Source organism: Actinia tenebrosa, unplaced genomic scaffold (assembly GCF_029948245.1).
Source record: "Actinia tenebrosa isolate PJP-AT-01 unplaced genomic scaffold, QUT_ActTen_1.0 PGA_scaffold10__47_contigs__length_13832649, whole genome shotgun sequence".
Lineage (NCBI taxonomy): Eukaryota > Metazoa > Cnidaria > Anthozoa > Actiniaria > Actiniidae > Actinia > Actinia tenebrosa.
This window is the reverse complement of record NW_028292570.1, coordinates 1,394,652-1,408,042: the sequence shown is the minus strand read 5'-3', so window position 1 is coordinate 1,408,042 and position 13,391 is coordinate 1,394,652. Positions and strand designations below refer to the sequence as shown.

Here is a 13,391-nt window from a genome sequence, read left to right as displayed (position 1 = left end):
TTTGGACTTCATAGGAATAAAATAAATTAAGGATTTATATACAAAGAAATGTATGTAGCAATGTTCGATGTTGAGTGTATGACGTCACAGACTCCAAAAAATAATCGTAAAAATATCATACTTACGTCCTGAATATCGAGAAAACACTTCATACAGTGATTATTGGACCTTTAAAGAGTATTCTTAGGAAGTTTCAGCTGAATCCAATTTGAGCGATTTTCGTCAGAGTAGCAATTTAACGTCTACCTCGACATCGTCGCCAGCAAAACACAGTGCACCAGAAGTGAAAGTAGTGATCGATTATCCTTCAAAAACTGTTAGAAAAGGCGTGAAAAGTGAGTACGAACCGTTAGCCAAAGCGTTATCATAGTGGCCAACCTTCTAACATCGCGTCAGCGGTTATGAAATGTCGAGAACTTCGAACTCCTGTAATTCAAAAAGTCCTCGAGCTTGTCTCGAAAGAAATTACTGGGCTATGCTCAAGAAACAACACTTCTCTGCTCAGAAAAACATCAAATATTTTATTCGTTTTTGTTTACATAATATCCAGTAGGCAGATTAACAAAGACTCGTTTTTCTTGTAAAATCTTTCGTATGCGTTTTTCTGATGATCATTAAACTGTTTGATGCGAAATTTCTTAGCTGTTATCTCGAAGCCTTCCTGGAATAACGCAATCTTGTTTCCTAGTTTTCGAGAACTAAGCCGTAATTGGTTGATTCATAGGAAAGGAATGTTTTGTTTGGGTTAGCAGCCGTTACTAAGGGGAGAAAGCGTTGCGTGACAACACTGAAAGCGGCTGTGGAGGAGACTGATGACCATTACGATCGTTCTAAATTTATCACCAAGACGTAATTATTGATTTTATTTGAAAACTTATATAATGCATAATCAGCTTAAGTTCAATATATTCAGAAACCCGCTCCTATTGGACAGTGGCTCAGAGTTTGAAAGCTTAGCGGAAAGAATTTCAAAGATTCAGTCGACTTTACTTTCCCTAGGCATAGTGTGAAATATCATTTAAAATGTTGATCATGCGTCGAGCGTGCGACTTTGTGGTCTTAGCCGTAGTTTTAGCTGTGTCTTCAACCGAAGCAAAGTTAATTGAATTTGACTCTTGTGGATCTCACATTAGACCGATAATAGGGAAAGTCCTACAGATTGACATAACTCCATGTGACTCTGAACCTTGTGTCTTCCGCGTAGGAGCCAATGTTACCGCCAAAATCACCTTCATTCCTGAAGAAACTGTCCAAGATGGTCTCATCGAATTGGTGGCTATATTTCCTAGAGGGGAGAGACTACCATGGCCTCTGAAAAATCCCTTTGCTTGTGAAGACCACAATCTTAACTGCCCTTTGAAACCGAAAGAGCCTGCCACAGCGATCATACAGACTCGCGTTATAGAAGATATACCCGGAAGCTACAAGCTTGTTGCTCAAGTTTACATGGCCGAAACAGTGCTGCAAAACTATGTTTTCTGTTTCAGAATACCTCTACAAGTAACTTACTAGGATCAAATAGGAACTCTCGCTATTTTTACCTGCTGATGTAACCTTACCAAAGTAGTCAGTACAAATATGCTTTCTTGACAGAGATAAGAAAAATAGTGTGTAGCGAAAACTTATCATGCTTATATAAGCTGAATAACAAATCTTTGTTGTATGTATGCATAGCCCAATGCTATTCAAGACAAGCCACTGAATTTATATTAATAGACAATAAATGAGCGAATTTGTGGCCAAAAATGCTTTTATATTCTAGTCATGGTGAAGTAACTATCATATAGCTAACAGTTTAGCATATAGTCACTAGCTTCCGGGTCATGGGTTCCATTCCTATCAGGAACTCGGATTTCTCAGTATTCTTACTCAGTTTTCATCGTTTTCATAATAAATTTCATTACTAAGTATATAAGGTGGCTCCATGGGGTTTTATCCACGCGATAACATTCAACTTCAAATCGCAAATACGCGAACGCAGACAATCCAATACTAAAATTTTTTAAAGACGTTTCAAGGGAAAGATGAGTTTTCGAACGAGCATGTTTTTACTGAAAGCGAAATTAATATAATATCGCTGTTAAGCGTTGATGCTTTTACTTTATTGCCTATTTTCTCTATTTTTTGACCTAGCTTTTTAAATTGCTTTTGAGATATTGGAGGATAAGTAATTTGCTCAAGGTTCAGAAAATTTGAAGAAAAACTGTATGAGCATTTTCGAGTGATTTCATATTGAAGTTTTGAAGTATGAAAAATTTGCAGAAACAAAACATGTTAGTAACTTTGTGGAAAAGTAGTTTATTTCCTCAGTTTTGAGTTCCTAATTTTATCTAAAGAAGTTGGTAAATGTTAATTAACATTTTCGTGAATTCAAATCTACACGATGAACTTTTTTAAAATTTATGTATTTACTATGTAAATTAAGTGCCGCGTGACTCAAGTTGTTTTCATAAGTAACAGTATTTTAAGCTAATGTCGAAAAAGAACAAAGAAATACTTGGGTTGTTTGGGCTCGGCATCCGACGAAACCTGTTGAACCAGACATAACTATATCCTAGATTAACTCTAGGACTAAAGTTGACTTCAATTCTTGCTGTCTTCTGTACTTAACCAAGAATATTAGAAGCCTGGCATTGATATATACCTGACTCAAGAGGTGTAACCTTTTGTATCCCAAGGTCAGTATTATTCAATATGAATGCATTCGTGGGCATCAAACCATTGACTCTAGACCATACAATGGATGGTCTTGGATATCCTTTAGCAGAACAATTCAGGATAGGAGACGTGCTTTTATTGACGTTCAAACGAGGAGGAGAGATGACAACTAATGGATGTTCTAATGGATGGACCGCGGTCCCCTTTCGGTCCCGGCATGCCTCGAGGACCGGCAACTCCATTTTTTCCTGGATCACCTTTCAGTCCCGGTATTCCTTGCTTGCCTGTTCTACCTGATTTACCCATGGGTCCTGGTGCTCGTATAACGATAAAGTTCTTAGCAGCTACTGCATAAAGTTCTTACCATGCTGCTGCATTATTTTGGTTAGTTTTTCGATAAGACGGCTCTCACTCTTCGTGTCGTTAGTTTCTCCCTGCAATAGTGAGTCTTTCCCGTCGACACTCCTTTGCATTCGTTTCTTTGTTCTTCCACAACACTCCTTAACGTCCAAAGCGAGTCGTTCGAGGCTATTTCCTTTGTTTGCAGCCATGTTGTCTACATTGACTGCTTGAAAGGTCATCTTGTTCTCCAACTGTTGCATTTTCGTGTTTTGTTGCATCAGAATCATCTCGATACGTACAAACTCACCACAGCACAGCAACAGAGCGATGATGGTGACTATCTTTGAAGCGGTTAACTTATCATTTTTAGTTTCCAAAGATACACTCGGTTAATTTAGAGTATTCCTTTGAGATATCAAATGAACAACGACGCGCAGAACTTTAAAAGACCAGGATTGTTTTGATCAAAGTTACGTACAAAGGTCGTCTCTAATCAATTCTAATAGATCTAGAATTTCAAGACCTCATATTGCATTTGGCAAGAAATCAAGAATCGATAGTTAGGTTAGAGAAATTTTTTTTCTTATATAGAACACAGGTAGCCCAATTTAAAAGATTTTACTCTTGAAATCACTCTCGACCCCAAAGTCTTACAAACACCAAGGACAGACTCGTACCCAGTCGCTTCTCTTGTCTTATTGATCTCACGCTGTGGTTGATGGGAAGCATTTAGTGAGTTCCCGGTGCATCAGGGGAAGGAAAAAAGCCACCTTGCGCAAAAGCCACCGCTCGCAAAAAAGCCTGAAACAAATGACGACTGGGTACGAGTCTGTCCTCAGTCTTTCTCGTAATGGCTAATACGACACCGGAAATCGAACACAGGTCGCATTCTTTACTTTCGAATGCCCCATAATACTTTGCGCCTTGGGGTAACCAATCAAAACACTGTCCCAAAATGATATGCTCTTCAACTAAATGTACACTATACCTTTTTGAATCTCTTAAAAAACTAACTTATCTCTTTCTGTTTCATTTTATTGACATCAAACGAAGTGCTTACGATTGACATTCAAAGATTATATTTATTCATTTTTCACATGAAAATGAAAAGGTTCTCAGGAGATTGAATTTTTTTTGTTTTTTGTTTTTTTGTTGTCCAAATTTAGCTTTTTGACGTCTATATGCATGATATCCAAAACCACAATAGAATTTGCATTCAAAGATTATGTATATTTATTTGTCTCTTAATTTTGGCAGTTTTGACTAAAACTGCTATAGACTCGATCAGGCGATGGCGTAGTCTGAAGGTTGTCTTCTTGGCTGTGATTGGCTGCAATAGGTGGGCGTGACGGAGTGTTTTCGAATGGTCGGTATCCACGCTTCAGGAATCTCAATTCTGTTGTCCTCATTGATGTTGTTGGGATGGAGTCTAAGATGGATGACTTCTTTGACTTTTGCGTGTGTACTAGTGGTTGTCTCTGTCTATTCACTCGACGTTCTACCAATCTGGGCGGATGTCTCTCTCCTTTTTTTCCCAATCTTTCTTGCCTGGTCTCCCAGGTTCATGCTGTAGACGCTGTAACACTCGATGCACGGGATCTTGTAGACTACTTCGTCATGTCGGCCAGAAGGGATTAAATAAATTAATCGTGTATAGAAACGTATGAGAACACACTCCAAATGTATGCTAAAGTATTTTAGTATTAGATGATTATCGAGAATTTTTACGATTCAGCAGATGGCTTTAATAGATATGATGAAAATTCCACGAATATTTTTTGATACGCAATGCATGATGGGATAGTCTGTTGGTTTATTAAACAAAAATTAACAACTCATTCACCTCCGACGGGACTCGAACCCGCAACCTTCGGCTTAGGAGGCCGACGTCATATCCATTAGACTACAGAGGCTTTACAATCTAAAGTTCAACATCGTGCCAGTACTAGTACTCTTCCTTCATATACCCATAATACTTTGCGACTTTGAGGGTAGCCAGAGGAAAAAACCGCACTTATTGTGGTGAAGGCTGATTAAATAGTAAGCACTTCGTTTGATAAGAGAAAGAGATAAGTTAGTTTTTTTAGAGACAAAAAAAGGTATATTGTACTTTCAGTTGAAGAGCATTTCATTTTGGGACAGTATTTTGATTGGTTACCCCAAGTCGCAAGGTATTGTGGAGCATTAGGAAGTAAAGAAGGCGACCTGTGTTCGATTTCCGGTGTCGTATTAGCCATTACGAGAAAGACTGAGGAAAAACCTGGGTCGAGTCGACATTGTAGTGCATTGTTGGGGCTTTTTTGGGACATATTTCCAAGATGGCGAAAGCAGTCCCACAATGCACTGCAAATACCTACTCGACCCTTTTCCTCAACTTTGGAACAATACACCATTTTCGTATGATGCACACCGCTGATTTTGAAGACCAAAGACCAGGTCTACATTTCAATGGTAACAGTACTGTTGCTAGTGAAACAAGAGAAAGTATAACTAGTTTAATCCTTGGTGATTGTAAAACCTCTGACAGAATTCGGATATCAAATAATCTAGATTAATAATGGTATTTCGTGTAGCATGTGCAGTAAGAATCCTTTGAAAGACTTTGGGGTCAAGAGTGATTTCAGTAGTAAAATCTTAAATTGGGCTACCTGTGTTCTATATAAGAAAACAATATCTCTAACCTAACTACCGACTCTTGATTTCTTACCAAATGCGTTATCAGGTCTTGAAATTCTAGATCTATTAGAATTGATTAGAGGCGACCTTTGTACGTAAATTGATCAAAATATGCCTGGTCTATTAAAGTAGTATGTTCTGCGCGTCCTTGTTCATTTGATATCTCAAAGAAATACTCTTAATTCGAAGAGTCTAAATAACCAAGTGTATCTTTGGAAACTAAAAATGGATGGAAAAGTTTCCAAGTCGAATAAGTTAACCGCTTCAACGATAGTCGCCATTGTTTCGTTAGTCGCTCTCTTGCTGTGCTGTGGTGAGTTTGTACGTATCGAGATGGTTCTGAAGCAACAAAACACGAAAATACAACAGTTGGAGAACAAGATGACCTTTCAAGCAGTCAATGTCGACAACATGGCTGCAAACAAAGGAAATAGCCTCGAACGACTCGCTTTTAAGAACGTTAAAGAATGCTGTGGAAGGAACAAGAAACGAATGCAAAGGAGTGTCGACGAGAAAGACTCAATATTGCAGGGAGAAACTAACGATACGAAGAGTGAGAGCCGTCTTATCGAAAAACTGACCAAAATAATGCAGCAGCAAATGACTAAAGCTATCTCTGCTAAGAACTTTATCGCTATACGAGGTAGGAGAGGTAGAAGAGGACCCAGAGGACCACCAGGACCCATGGGTAAGCCAGGTAGAACAGGCAAGCAAGGAATACCGGGACTGAAAGGTGATCCAGGAAAAAATGGAGTTGCCGGTCCTCGAGGCATGCCGGGACCGAAAGGGGACCGCGGTCCATCGTTAGAACACCCATCAGTTGTCATCTCTCCTCCTCGTTTGATCGTCAATGAAAGCAAGTCTGCTATCCTGAATTGTTCAGCTAAAGGATATCCAATACCATCCATTGTATGGTCTAGAGTCAATGGTTTGATGCCCACGAATGCATTCATATTGAATAATACTGACCTTGGGATCCAAAAGGTTACACCTCTTGAGTCAGGTATATATCAATGCCAGGCTTCTAATATTCTTGGTAAAGTAAAGAAGACAGCAAGAATTGAAGTCAACTTTAGTCCTAGAGTTAATCTAAATAGAGGACCTGTGCGTGTCAAGCATGGGAATAATATAACCCTTCCAATGTGTCACGTGACAGGACACCCCGAACCTAAAGTCACGTGGTATAAGGCTGTTGGTTTGTTATCAAAAACACGAACCGTTATCAAAGACGACAAGCTATCGATATCAAACTCAGCAATAAATGATTCTGGTACATATTTGTGTAAAGCAGAAAACCTACTTGGATCAGCCGTTGCAGGGACAATGATAGTTGTAATACCAATACCATTATTTGTGATCAAACCACCTGTAGATTTAGAAGCCTACTTTGGAACCAATGCTGTATTAAATTGTTCTGCTAAAGGTGTTCCTGAACCGCTGATAAAATGGAAGAAAGAAAACGGCCATCTTCCAGCTGGACGACATGAAGTGAAAGATGAGTCTCTCGTTATTGAAAATGTTGCCAAATCCGATTCTGGTGTCTACGTGTGTACCGCTACGAGTGGTGGAGTTGCTGACACGGAAGCTAAAACACGAATGAACATTGTCTACAGAGATTGTGCAGATGTCTACAAATCAGGCGAAAGACGTAGCGGTGTGTACACAGTAAAACCAGACAGTCAAGGACCCTTTCAAGTCTACTGTGACATGACCACTGACGGAGGGGGGTGGACAGTGTTCCAGAGAAGAAAAGATGGATCTGTTGACTTTTATATTGGATGGCAAAAGTACAAAACAGGTTTTGGAAACCTGAATGGCGAGTTCTGGTTGGGTAATGACTACATCCATCGACTGACAGCAAGAACACCGTCGACTCTACGTGTGGACCTGGAGGACTGGAGTGCAGTAAAGTATTTTGCCAAATATGGTAGTTTTAGTGTTGGTTCTGCATCAAACAAGTACAGACTCAAGGTTGGTTCTTTTTCGGGTACTGCTGGAGACTCACTAACATACCATAATAACATGTTCTTTACTACCAAAGATCAAGATAACGATCACTGGAGCAAAAATTGTGCAACACTACGCACTGGTGCTTGGTGGTATTATTCTTGTTTTCATTCCAATCTGAATGGGAAATACTTGGGAAATACTATTGATGGAAAGGGAATTGTATGGAGTAAAACAAAAAACAACTATCTTTCATTCAAGCGTTCAGAAATGAAAATACGACCCAAAACATTGTAATGTTATTCTAAGGTCCATTCCTTGTTGCGCTTCTACTAAGCCTCCTCTCGTGTTTAGTCAAGGACTGCATGCAGCAAGCCATTACTTCAGTACAGCACAGTCCTCGACCAATCATAGTGCTTGTAGCGAGGTGACTAAATGATAACAATGTATCCATGACTTTTGATCCCAAATGTATAAAACATTAGTTTAGAATTTAATATCATCACTAGTAGATGAGCTTGACGTTAGGTGCTTGTTCGGTTGGATGAGAGGAGCCTGGCACATAAAATCGCGGTAACCATGGCAACCCTGTCACAACTCACCGTGCACCTGTCACACTGATGGTCTGGTCAGTGGAATACTTACCCATATATACCTAACATAGGGAGGAAGGGCGGGACAAAAACAAATCTAGCGTTTAGAGTGTGGTTGCCAGAGGCTAGCGATAGTGAATATCGTAATGCAAAGGATTGTTGGCGAATCTAAGGTCAAGCTAGCGTGATCACATGGATAACGTGTGATCGAGTTGACCCATTAGCAATAAATAGCGTTGATCGATATCGCGCTATTGAATTACCGATCAAATAGCTTAGCCCTGCTGATGACCATAAAGATAATGCTAGCGTAATCACCAGAATAGCGTGTGATTGTAGTAGCATGTGCTTAGCGTATATAGGTGGCCAGTGGGCAGACAACAAATGGAAACAGCGGCTATCGTAGACTATTCGCTGCTACTCAGATCAAGTCTAACTTTGCCTGAAATCCATTTAAACACATGAAACAGATCTAGAGGGTGTACAGACAGCGCTTGAATATGGATTACTGTTATATTGTGTAGCTTCCTCTCGATAAATGAGAACTGGAATAAATCTACTTCTTGATATCGATTGACATGACAATCGTAGATACATACTTAGATTCATGACATCATAATCATCAGTGTCCTTAATTTTGCTCTTGCTGAAACACCTAGGGATGAAAGAATTAATTACAGTGATAGAAGTACAAAATTCCTGTCCAGTGATTGCGAATACGACTCTGATTCTTCTGAAAGCGGCTCTGATGTGGAATCAGATGACTCTGAAATGGACGGTTTTGTTGAACATTCTTATGAAGCACTATTTGATGCAGACGAGGATATCGAACAAGTAAGCACAGGCTTACAATAGCATGACGACAGAATCTCTAATTGAAGGATGGTAATCATTGCGGTGGGTGGGATGGAGGGGGGTGAGAACTAAGAAGTTTGTTTTTAAGGGTGGTACTGCCTAATCTTTTGCTTGATATATCTCATTTTTCAGCATTCCTCCTGATAATTATTGCACAGTCCCTTATATACATTTCGAATAAAACTTAAGGCCCCCCTCCGTAAAATGAGTGATTTTACTTTGAGCCCCCCTATCTTAGCATCAATTTTATGTGATGCCCCCCCCCCCCCCCCTCCTCCTGATTATAATTATTGCACACTCCCTAAATCCGAGATGAAAATGGTAGGTCTGAGAATGGCGCTCGCGTACAAAAATGAATCAAACTAGAGAAGATCTGTTTTTGGAGTATGGTATAGGAAAGATTAATGATTATTTTTAGCTAAAATAGAAATAGGGAAACGCGTTCTAATAAGTGAACAGAAACTTTTTACAAACTACATTCGGGTTCTCCGATATTTAAATTTCACCCTTAGTTTGCAAAGCGCATTTTCATGTGCACCGGGTGTTCGGATTTATCTGAAAGCCATAGTACCTTTGAAAATTCAGCTTAGGTTATACAATGAACGCTTTATACGCAACTCTCGAATTCAGAGAAATTTGCGTTGTTTAAGCTCGGCATCCGACGAAACCTGCTCGAAGCAGACATAACTATATTCTTAATATATTTTATTCTTAATATAATGTTCAGTTCTGACATTTGTTTTGATATTATTATTTATTTAGTGAGCATTGAGAGCAATAAATGGTATTTCTTTGTTCTTTTTCGACATTAGCTTAAATACTGTTACTTATAAAAGCAACTTGAGTCACGCGTCGCTTAATTTACATAGTAAATACATAAATTTTAAAACAGTTCATCGTGTAGATTTGAATTCACGAAAATGTTAATTAACATTTACCAACTTCTTTAGATAAAATTAGGAACTCAAAACTGAGGAAACAAACTACTTTTCCACAAGGTTACCAACATGTGTTGTTTCTGCAAAATTTTTATACTTCAAAACTTCAATATGAAATTTTTCGAAAATGCAAATTTTCTGAACCTTGAGCAAATTACTTATCCTCCAATATCTCAAAAGCAATTTAAAAACCTAGGTCAAAAAATAGAGAAAATAGGCAATAAAGTAAAAGCATCAATGCTTAACAGCGATATTATACTAATTTCGCTTTCAGTAAAAACATGCTCATTCGAAAACTTCATCTTTCACTTGAAAACGTCTTTAAAAAATTTTAGTATTGGATTGTCTGCGTCCGCGTATTTGCGATTTGGAGTTGAATGTTATCGCGTGGATAAAACTCCATGGAGCCACCTTAAATACTTAGTAATGAAATTTATTATGAAAACGATGAAAACTGAGTAAGAATACTGAGAAACCCGAGTTCCTGATAGGAATGGAATCGATGACCCGGAAGCTAGTGACTAATGATAAACTATTAGCTATATGATAGCTACTTCACCATGGCTAGAATATAAACGCATTTTTGGCCACAAATTCAGTCATTTATTGTCTATTAATATAAATTAGTGGCTTGTCTTGAATAGCATTGGGCTATGCATACATACAACAAAGATCTGTTATTCAGCTTACATAAACATGATAAGTTTTCGCTACACACTATTTTTCTTTTATCTCCGTTGAGAAAACATACTTGTACTGACCTACTTTGGTAAGGTTATATCAGCAGGTAAAAATAGCGAGAGTTCCTATTTGATCCTAGTAAGTTACTTGTAGAGGTATTCTGAAACAGAAAACATAGTTTTGCAGCACTGTTTCGGCCATGTAAACTTGAGCAACAAGCTTGTAGCTTCCGGGTATATCTTCTATAACGCGAGTCTGTATGATCGCTGTGGCAGGCTCTTTCGGTTTCAAAGAACAGTTAAGATTGTGGTCTTCACAAGCAAAGGGATTTTTCAGAGGCCATGGTAGTCTCTCCCCTCTAGAAAATATGGCCACCAATTCGATGAGACCATCTTGGACAGTTTCTTCAGGAATGAAGGTGATTTTGGCGGTAACATTGGCTCCTACGTGGAAGACACAAGGTTCAGAGTCACATGGAGTTATGTCAATCTGTAGGACTTTCCCTATTATCGGTCTAATGTGAGATCCACAAGAGTCAAATTCAATTAACTTTGCTTCGGTTGAAGACACAGCTAAAACTACGGCTAAGACCACAAAGTCGCACGCACGACGCATCATCACCGTTTTAAATGATATTTCACACTATGCCTAGGGAAAGTAAAGTCGACTGAATCTTTGAAATTCTTTCAGTTAAGCTTTCAAACTCTGAGCCACTGTCCAATAGGAGCGGGTTTCTGAGTATAATGAACTGAAGCTGATCATTATGCATTACATAATTTTTCAAATAAAATCAATGATTAAGTCTTAGTGATAAACTTATAACGATCGTAATGGTCACGAGGATCAAAAGTGAATACATAAGTTTTTATTGACAATATCATCTTGACTTTCCATGTCATCAAAAAATTATATGCAAAAGAGCAAAAGAAAAAAAAAAGAAAAAAAAAAATACGATTTATTGCACCCAATATCCAATCAACAAATGATGATATCAAAACAAATGTCAGAACTGAACACCAAGAAAATATTTTAAGAATACATAGAGGATATTACATGGGCGCGCGGAGATACGAAATTTATCTTCGAGCGTTGAAAAGATCTCTCACGGGTGAAGCGCAGCGAACGAGTGAGAGATTTTCAACACGAGAAGATAAATTTCGTATCTCCAAGCGCCCATGTAATATTCTGTTTATTAATTATCCATAAAATCAACTTAACAATTATCCATAAAATCAACTTAACAAGCTTTTTATTATTATAAAAAGTTTTTATTTATGAACTAATAGCTTAAATACACATGGAAACGATATTTTCACATGTGAAAATATCAGTTTTTCGAAAAGGAGAAATATAGGTATTTTATGGATAATTATATGATAAAAACCTATATTTCTTCTTTACATGTTATTTACCGGCCAGGAGATCCGGATAGGGAAAAACTGTGCCCGAGGTCTTGAATATACAGACCGAGGACACAGTTTTTCCCTATCCGGACCGACTATAGGACGGTAAATAACTTATTTATTTTTCCCCCGTATTTTTTTTTTTTAATTGTTTTTGTAATCGTTTCGTTTTGTTGTTTAGCGGCAAAGGATACCGGTCCGCGAGCGCGGGCAGATACTTACAAAATACCGCCTGATCAAACAGCCAATCAGAGCGCACGACTTTTTAGGATACCGGACCGGAAAAAAATAAAAAATTCGTATCTCCGCGCGCCCATGTAATATCCTCTATATCTTTTCTTTACCACATTCCAAAAACAGAAACTTCTCAAGTTTGCTTCATTTTTATGCGCGAGCGCCTTTCTTAGACCTACCATTATCACCTGAAATTTAGGCTGAATTGAGGGCGCCTACGGCCAAAATCGATTTTCACGGTTCAAAATGAACATCAGTACGTTTATTTGGGTAGTATTCCACATCTTTGGACATCTATGAACAAAATCAATTTTTTTAACGTTGCCACCGATTTTCGATTTTGTTTGATTTCTGCGGACATTGCCTCTTAAAATAAATACTATGAAAATTATTTATCTGACTGAAAACGTTTTGCTTCTGAAAAGCGTAATAATATCACGGGTAAATAAAAGTTTTGAATTATTTCATGATGATATAATTATTGCAAGAATCGTTTTTTATTTTAAAATCTATGGAATATTTTGTTAAAGAAAAAGCTAGGGTACAGTTAGATAATAGAAGAAAATACTTTACAGCGATAGATAGATTACAGCGCGTGCTTGCTTCAGTGGAGCTCGTGAACCATTCTTTGTATGATTATTTGTTTCAGGAAATAGAAGGTACTCTGTGAATCAAACTACAATTGAATTAATGAAAATTGTGTTGTAGCTCTTATTTTTTGCCCCAAAATACAAATTTTGTTATCAAAACATTCCCCTGTCGAGCAACAAACAACAACAAATTTTATAAACCGATTACTCATTTGTCATTTGTTGATTCACAAAGAACAACATTTGAATTTTACTCCGCAAACCCGATAACCATGCGGTCGAACTCCATACATTCCTTCATAATTCAAAGTCAAAATGACTGGAAGTGGTTAAGCTGAGCTCCTCCATCTAATCACAACGTACCTTTAGTTTCTTTGACTAACCTCACGTGGTCAAGCTGAGCTACTCCATCCAATCACAACGTACCTTTAGTTTCTTTGACTAACCTCACGTGATCATGCTAAGCTCTTCCAT

At 38.1% G+C, this 13,391-nt stretch overlaps 3 protein-coding genes and 1 non-coding gene across 4 annotated transcripts; 2 read left to right on the top strand and 2 right to left on the bottom strand.

Moving 5' to 3' along the window:
• The first annotated feature begins 855 nt into the window (after window positions 1–855).
• On the top strand, window positions 856–1,746 carry LOC148912695 (NPC intracellular cholesterol transporter 2-like). The gene has a single exon (XM_089026457.1). The coding sequence runs from the start codon at window positions 1,024–1,026 to the stop codon at window positions 1,510–1,512; it is 489 nt and encodes a 162-aa protein (XP_088882583.1). The 5' UTR covers window positions 856–1,023; the 3' UTR covers window positions 1,513–1,746.
• A 3,094-nt stretch (window positions 1,747–4,840) lies between these two features.
• Window positions 4,841–4,913, bottom strand: Trnar-ccu (transfer RNA arginine (anticodon CCU)). Its single transcript has one exon. It is a non-coding gene; the product is annotated as a tRNA-Arg (tRNA).
• A 1,055-nt stretch (window positions 4,914–5,968) lies between these two features.
• Window positions 5,969–8,837, top strand: LOC148912694 (uncharacterized). The gene has a single exon (XM_089026454.1). The coding sequence runs from the start codon at window positions 6,010–6,012 to the stop codon at window positions 7,918–7,920; it is 1,911 nt and encodes a 636-aa protein (XP_088882580.1). The 5' UTR covers window positions 5,969–6,009; the 3' UTR covers window positions 7,921–8,837.
• Window positions 8,838–10,285: 1,448 nt separating this feature from the next.
• Window positions 10,286–11,337, bottom strand: LOC116288909 (NPC intracellular cholesterol transporter 2-like). The gene has a single exon (XM_031695777.2). The coding sequence runs from the start codon at window positions 11,306–11,308 to the stop codon at window positions 10,826–10,828; it is 483 nt and encodes a 160-aa protein (XP_031551637.2). The 5' UTR covers window positions 11,309–11,337; the 3' UTR covers window positions 10,286–10,825.
• Between the last annotated feature and the right edge of the window lie 2,054 nt (window positions 11,338–13,391).